This window comes from Lipophrys pholis (genome assembly GCF_963383615.2).
Source record: "Lipophrys pholis genome assembly, chromosome: 16".
Lineage (NCBI taxonomy): Eukaryota > Metazoa > Chordata > Actinopteri > Blenniiformes > Blenniidae > Lipophrys > Lipophrys pholis.
Genome location: NC_137634.1, coordinates 4,693,021 through 4,701,242, shown reverse-complemented (window position 1 = coordinate 4,701,242; position 8,222 = coordinate 4,693,021). Strand labels below are relative to the sequence as shown.

The 8,222-nt window shown below is 43.7% G+C and overlaps 1 protein-coding gene across 1 annotated transcript; it reads right to left on the bottom strand.

Annotated features, from left to right (window-relative positions):
• Positions 1–581: 581 nt before the first annotated feature.
• ftr83 (finTRIM family, member 83) lies at positions 582–5,102 on the bottom strand. The gene is made up of 7 exons (XM_080483939.1): positions 4,439–5,102; positions 4,064–4,159; positions 3,618–3,851; positions 3,344–3,503; positions 3,202–3,258; positions 2,669–2,737; positions 582–1,397 (listed from the first exon to the last, which is right to left on the bottom strand). Exons 1-7 carry the CDS (start codon positions 5,015–5,017, stop codon positions 871–873), a joined length of 1,722 nt encoding a protein of 573 aa, XP_080340065.1. The 5' UTR covers positions 5,018–5,102; the 3' UTR covers positions 582–870.
• Positions 5,103–8,222: the final 3,120 nt, after the last annotated feature.

The window sequence follows — 8,222 nt, the reverse complement described above, 5'->3', positions numbered from 1 at the left end:
GTTCCCCTTCGACAAACTGCAGACAAATTTAATTTCATCCAGTTCGACAAAGCTTACCTGCAGACTATAATCATAGTGATCTGAGAGAATGTTTCATATCCTGTGTTTTTCCTTCAGGCTTTGGCTGAAGATTCCATAAACTAAAGTCCCTTCTCTCCACTATTGCCACAACTTCGTTTTACTGGTGTGTATTCATAACCCACAATGGAAATATATTAAAATGACAGTTTTACCACTTATGATCAAGATTAAGTAAATATTTTTCTGCTGCCTTTGGAAGCAATGTCTTGCAGGAAAACAGTGGAAGTCAATCTTTTACTCTGATACAGATCTCAGTGGTTTAATGGATTGTTTACCTTCATTCAGCACGTCGGTAGATGAGTTTCAGTCCTGCTAACTCAGGAGCCTCTCAATTACACCTCGCTTTTTTCTGTACAACTTAGTCCAAGCATCACAGATCTCCATAAAGTAAACACTGCTGTTCAGAGTTTCTATAAAATCCTGGAGTGTCACAGATCTGGAAACCCAACTCAGAGCAGTGCAAGTTAAAACGTGGTGAGAAATGAAGCAATGAGCCGGTTTGTGTTCATAGTCAAATGTTTATTAAGAAAAAATACATATATTATAAATGACCATATTTCAATCTGGTACAGCGTCTTTTTTAATTATTTTTTTATATATATATATATTACAGTTTAAATGCTCATCGTCTTTCTACACTTAATTTTCATCAAGAACAGTTCCCATAATCCAGACATTATGTAGTGCAAAACAATCAAAAAAATTACAACATGATCCAAGAAGTGTAATATTTTCTGTAAATCTACAGTAAAAACCGACTTGTTAATTTGCTGCTCTTGTGTTGTTTATTCACAGCTGGACGATGGTGACGGCCGAGTCGTACCAAACCCAGAAGCCCGGATAAACAGGCTCACTGAAAGAAGCCTTGAAGCGGTGGATGAGATCCATGGTGTCCCCTATGGTGTAGAAGGAGAGGGTTCCCCCGGCGTGGTCCAGGAAGACGCCGATGCGCGAGGAGTACGCTGCGCTGATCTCGATCTGGTCCTTGTTGTGGCGGGCCGAGTAGCTGGAATCTGAGCAGAAGAGGCTCCACGACTTGCGGTTGTAGCCGATGCGGCAGGTGTCGCCGTAGCCGTTCCTCTTGATGCCCTTGTACGTGACACCGATGGCGGCCCCCTCCCCGCTCCAGTCCACCTCCCAGTAGTAGGCGCCTCCGGAGAGGGGCTCCTTACACAGGACCTGAGGCAGGGAGTCGAATCGGGCGCTGCTGTCACTGTAGCCCTGGGGGTCTCGCTTTAGGGTGGCTTTCCTGTTGCTTCGGGACAAGTAGATCTGCCTGTAGGCTGTGTTTGAGTCCAGGGTGAGCTGACAAGCATCTGGAACAGAAGACAAAGTTAATATTTTATGAGAGGTCTCACAACAACAATAATTGAATGTAAAGTGATGGGATGCATCTACTAATGGAGCCGAAGCAATGCACAGACATGCTAAAGTGCCGTTTTTGTTTGGTGAAAGTAATGAAGCAGTATTTATAGCTCACTACAGACCGGCATGTCCTCCCTCTTATGGTATTAACATGAGATCACGAGGGTGGGGTCATGCACAGGGTGTGTGAATGACACTATTGTCCATCTCGTTCTGTCATAACACTTGAGAGGATGATTACAGTAAAGGTAGAATGGCCAAATGAAGAATAGGCAAGTTTGCTGCCATGTGAGACCCGCCCAGAAAAGCCCAAACACAAAATGATGCAAACCCGTTTTAACTCTACAGACCAACCCCCCCAAATTCAGGTTTCTACACGGTTTAGTCTTGTCACACACTTCCAGCAGTCAATTTACACCCTGATTTACATGTTCAGAACCAAAACCACTGAGTATCATTGTTGAAAAAGAAGCATTTAACCTTAAATGCTTTGGGTAAAGCACCCTTCACCAGCTGCAAGGTCCCGCAGGTTAGTCGATTGTACTTAGTGTTTTTAGTGTTTAAATAACTCACTACAGCAAAATGGCTTGAAGGGAATGTGAGAGAGCCTCTGGCTGGGCACGTAGAAGTCAGAGTAATCATAAGGGGTTAAGAAGTCACCTGCCTGCTGTGTACCTCCACAGGTCACAGTTGGTGGGCGACCCGGTGGCCTCGGCTAGATCTGCCCGGCCTTTTATCTGGAATGCCAGAGGTATCGTCACTGTTTGTGACCCACAATCACCAAGACCCTTCTCCAGAAATTATTGAAGACTTTTTTTTTTTTTTTTTTTTTTTTTTAAATCCCAAGCATTTACTTCTGAACATTCAACAATAACACCATTTTTTTTCTAGTTTTTTTTTTTTAGTTTTTGAAAAAACTAAATCATCCTAAAGCAGAATTCTTTGTTTTGTTCTTATCTCATCGACTAGTGAAGAAAAAAAAAAAAAAACAAGGTGCAAGCAAATTAACTGCAACTCCAGGGAAAATCGCAAAGCCGTACAAGTGCGAGCAAGCTAAAAAGAAATCAGTGAGTCAGACTCTGAACAGTAGTTACTAAAAACAAATCTGATGTTTTGGTCAGCCACAGCGTCTGACAGAGAACCTCATCAGCAGGTAATTTGTCTCAAGAGGAGGATTGAGTAGAAAGAAGCAGCGAGGCGTGTCGGAGGAGCTGGGACTCACATCTCAGGAAATCGTCTCTGTACTGAGGCTCCTTGACCGGCACGGACTTGTACATGGGAGCTTCGTCAGCTGTGGAAGTAAACATGCAGATTTTAAAGATATATACATCATTTTAATCAAAACCAACAGAGAAAAACAACAACAAAAATGATAATAAAATGAGAACCAAGGACAGTCTTGTACTCGGTCACTTTGATTACCAATCAATTTGACTTGAACTCTTCCAAGGACATGCAAACTGACTGATTTCCATTTCAGTGAGTTACTGTAACCTCACCAGCAGGTCGGCATTCCTGGCCAAAGCAAACATTTGACTAGAGTACAGCTTGGTGACCTCAGGATAGCCTCCAATGGCCCAGCATCAAACACGATTGCACAAAGCTCTTTTGATAACAAAGGGAAACTGAGTCAGTCCGACTTTTCCTCTTCAAACCTTTTAGTCTGAATCAATACAAACGTTGATTTTGGTATCGAGACCTCAGATTACTTTGCTGACCTCGTGAAGAAAAAGGCAGGCTTGTAATAAAACTCACTTTTTATTGATTTTCTCTTTTTGTTGTCATCCAGCTCGCAGAACGTCATTTTATTCACTGAAAAGAAACAAAGAGAGAAAGTGAAGACGATAAACTGCTGAATGCGGTGGCGTTGTAATCGTGTCGCCGAAGCCACACCCACCCGTCTTCGCCGTCTTCGCCAGTTCATCGTTGCTGAATTCATTGAGGTGCTGCTTCATCTCGGAGACGGCCTTAGTGACGGGGTCAAAGGTGAAGTATGGGTTGACGGTCACTGTGGGCAGCTCCTCGGCCTCCGTCTGGGCGATCAATGTTTGGTAGCTCTAATGATTTAAAAAAAATAAAATAAAATTGGCAACTCATTTGAGCTTCACATTTGATTTTGGTAAAAGAAAACAACAAACAATTCACTTTAAGTCCCCCCCCCTGCAGGTTACCTGGATGAAGTGGATGTGGTCCTCGGTGCGGGACAGCTGGGTGATCTCGCCGTCTCTCCGCTTCAGGTCGGCGATCTCGTGGGTCAGACGCTCCATGTGGCTCTCTGCGTTGTTGAGTGCCGCTCTCTTGTTGGTGGAAATCAGCTTGGCCATCTCCTGCTGCATCCTCTCGATGGAGCGCATCATGTCGTTGAACATCTTCTCACATTCCTGCATCGTTCGCTGGGCTGATCCCTGCACCGGGCGCAGAGGAGGAAGAGGAGGAGGAGGAGGATTGGTCATAACGTCACGTTGTCAATCAATGTCACACTGGTTTTACCAGAGCGCCGAAACGCACTGCCGTCACTCCTCTCAGAAGGAATGTTGTTAGTTGATGAGAGTTTTCCATTCCAGCCGTAGTGGTTAGTCTGGTATTTGGATGCTGGACAGAAGATGGTGAAACTCACCCTGAGTGACTCCACCGCCTGTTTTAGCTCCTCCATCTGCTTCAGGCGGTCATGAATCTTCTCCTGGATCTCGGCCTGGGTGGCGCCCAGCCGTTGCTATGGACAAAACACACACCACCGTTTACTACGAGAAGGATTCCACAAATACACACTTTAAATTGCCAAAATCATTATCAAAAAGGCTGCTGTTATTCAGTACTGAGAGGCAATCGGCTCTTTATTGCTATACGGTTCTGCTTTATCACATTGTTAAACTGATTTTCCAGGCTTTACTTGCTCCTTTGTTCCAGGAGCAGTGAACCATTTCGTGCACAACATGAGCCACTCGGCTGCGTTCAACAAAACACCTGCAGGAAGAGGTTTGAGAACACTCACCTGCTCCTCGGCTCGCTCCTGCTCGGCAGACACCATGTCGTGGCCCTTGTGCTCCTTCACCGTGCACAGCACGCAGATACACATCTGGTCGGTGCGGCAGAACAGCTCCAGCCCTTTCTGATGCTGCGGGCAGATCTCGCGGTCCAGGTGGCCGATTTCGTCCACCAGCTTGTGCCGTTTGAACGTGGCCGACTCGTAGTGGGGCTTGAGGTGCCTCTCGCAGTACGAGGCCAGACACATCAGGCAGCTCTTCACGGCCCGGTTCTTCTTGCCCACGCAGATGTCGCAGCCCACATCTTGGGGTCCCGCGTAGTTGTAGTCGGGGGACGGCGGCGGAGGCGGGAAGGACTCGGAGGCCCGCTGGAGGGTAGAGCTGTTGTGCCGGGAGCTTCCCACGGGTCTGGGAGTCGGCCTCTTGCTGTAAGACACCCTGCACTCGGGGCAGATGTACGAGCCCGTGTGGTCAGCATGGTCCCAGTACGTCTTCAGGCAGACGGAGCAGAATATGTGGCCACACGGGATGGACACAGGCTCCCGCAGGTATTCCTTACACAGGTAGCAGTCTTCATGGTCAGACATGGTCACCGCTCAATCCCGGACCCTTTAATTCAAATGAAGATGCGGTGAGGTCAGGTGTTGACTTGTTCCTGCACAGTGGCAAAGTGATCCTACAGGTGCTACGGGAGCAAGTTTTATAGAGTAAACAGAGAGAGAGGCTAAACTGGTTAAGCCGAAACCAGTAAAACAAGGGCGTGGTATGAAAAGGACACAGTGAATGCTGCCATCTGTTACAGAATACGCAGAGAATGAATGAAATGTGTGATCTAAACATAGATATTTGTTGCATGTGTGTGGATGCCGATCAAATTTGAACATGTCATTCTGATGTCGTTAAAAAAACAGAAACTAAAGTTTGGATTTTATCCAGTTTTGGGGTGAAATCAGAGCTTTAAAAAGTGATATGTAGAAGATGGTTATTGCACTTGGGTTAAAGAGATCAGAGTAGTAGTGAAACATTTAAAAGTCACTGACTGAAACCAAAGGTGCGTCACACGCCACAGTTGGGTATGCAAATGAAGGAGTGGTGGAGATCCCCTGGAGACAGACTGTTCCTCTCGCTGAACAGATTAGTTTCTCAGTGCTGCGAGTTCAGCACAACTCTTTTTAATTATTATACAATGTAAATGGATGAAGTGTTTTAGGACTTCAATATAATGGTTTTTTTTTATGTCTTTGGCTGAGTTTATTTGATCTGGTCTTCTTGAGCCACAGATATATTGACCTTCACCTCACCTGTGTGGCCAGTTAATGATCAACTCATTCTACTTTGCATTTCATTACTACCCCTCATTTCCTGTGAGAGGACTTCCTATACATTAACACCGGGAATGTATCCCTGTGGTTAAATGTTCAACTGGGGGAGAAAAAAAGAAACAAAAACGGTCTCAAATGAGAAATGTTTGCTTTTGAAACCCGACAAAAATCATACAATCTTTCCTCTTTCTAGCTTGACACTGCCCTCTGTATATTTCATCTTCCAGTGAACACAACTCCCAGCCAAGACGGGAGTTTCAGGGCTGTTGAAATGGAGATAGGAATGCAACTACACTTGATAGCCCAGATAACAGGAGGCCTGAGAAAGCCAGCCTAAAAGATTCCATTGTGTTGGAGCCAGCAGGGCCCGGCCAGAGCACCAGGCATCACAGGGTCTGTTGTCTGTCAACAACAGTAACTACAGCCGACATGCAAGACTTAAATGTAGCTTCTTATTTGGCTGAAAAAAAAATCTCCCCTTGCACTCCTTGCTGCAAAGCATGCAGCGTTCACTGGGAGAGGAACGAAATCATGGGAGTGAAGTGAGGCGGTTCTCACTAAGCAACAAGATGTTTCCTGGTAAGATCCTGCAGAGATATCCTGTGTAGCGTTTCTGCGTCTGCATGAGTTTTTCTGCAAATACTGAGGCTTCCTCCCACAATTTCTAATTGGTAAATTGCCTGGAATTATAGATGCGTCTCTTGAGCTGCTGTGTGTGCTCTGTTGTGGATGTACCCTGTCAGCAGGAGCAGGCCTCCAGCATGAGCTTCGACCATGAGATGAGTTTTGATTGTAGCTGAGAAAATGTATGTAGAAATTAAATGAATTGCTGAATCTTGGTGGACAGTCGCCTGATTGCATCAATCTGTTGTGGCCCACTCGCCTTATGTTTGACACCTGTGGACTAGTAAAGCAAAATTTAATAAACATTGTTCGTGACAACTGGTTACCACAATAAATGAGGTGATCCGGTCCTGAATGAACTTTTAAGCTATATTACTGAGAAAGTCGCACACCATTTCATTTTTAATTAAAACAGTTTTTCGCAGACTTTTAAAAAATAGAAACAAATACATTTGGAACCTATTAACAGGAACTTTTGTTTTAGGATCACACTCGTTTTGCAAAATATATTTATTGATGTACTCACTTTGGTATGCATAAAAACAACCGAGAATAGGAACACAACAAAAAAAAAAATTTCTAGTGCACCTTGCTAAGATATAGGAGTAGGAAGGATTGTACACGGTTTAATTTTGTGCAACTTAACTATTTAAATTTGCGAAAAATAAAAACACTATATGAAATGTACAAATTTAGAACTTGAAGAATTGAATGAATCCACATGATATTATGCTCGTCATTGGCTCAAATGTGTTCAAAATGATCTGATCTGAAAGTAAAATGACCTTTGAGCGTTACCACATGGATAAAGAAGGAAAAAGAGAGATTGCGTGTCATCTTAAAGACTCGGTAACTAGATACGTCTCAGGGCTGCACAACAGCTCTGACTTTATTTTAATGAGAGTATTTGCAGTAGCTGTGATTTGATTTTAGCTGTCAGAGTGAAACTCGGTGGAGTGACTGACCTGCATGCTGCAGACGGCTCCCTGCGCCAGCACACCTGATCCAGCCTCCTGATAACAACACCCCCCTTTAAACCAGGTGTGTTAGAGCAGCTGTAAAACGCTGGATTAGACACATATTTACACACTTGTTACGTAACCTCGGCGAGTTTCATTCAAACATAATAAATATCGTCTTAGAATCAGTTCACAAACATTGTTTGACATCATAGAAACTGAAGAATTTATAAAGCAGACATGATATTTGCTTAATTTTTAAATTTTTTTTTAATCATATTTCAAATAAACTACAGTGAACAACCATGAGTGTAACAGGTAAGACATTTACAGGTCAATATATATGCGGCGCTATCTGCCTGACTTCCTCCTATGGATGTTATTTCTCTTGAGCCTTTAAGAAGCAGTATGAGATTATTCATGTGGGATGTGATATTGACTCTGCTTTATGTGTTCTGGATTTTAAAATGCATTTATTTGATATGTTTCATCTGGTCTTGCTGTAAAATATCTTGCAGTGTGATATCTATATACGTTTATTGTCTCCATAGTTGTTTTTCTTTGCTCTAAAATTGTCAGATTATTCCCATTTGCAGCCTCTTTAATGGACTTTGATTCCATAAAACAAAAAAGTAGATTTATTATTTTTAATCTTTATAAAGAAGAAAACTCCTCCTTTACTTTTCCCCTGGACACACACGATTTGACCTTTTCTTCAGCACACCCTTCTATTCTGTTATTCCAAAGAATGTGTTTCGTAACAGGCAGAATTATGACAGGAAACCAGATCAAATGGACATGTCACAGGTTCACCGGCTGCATGTGACCCGCTCTCTGCTCACATGGGCGTGTCCCATAACAAACAAGCTTCCTCGCTCTTCTGTTCA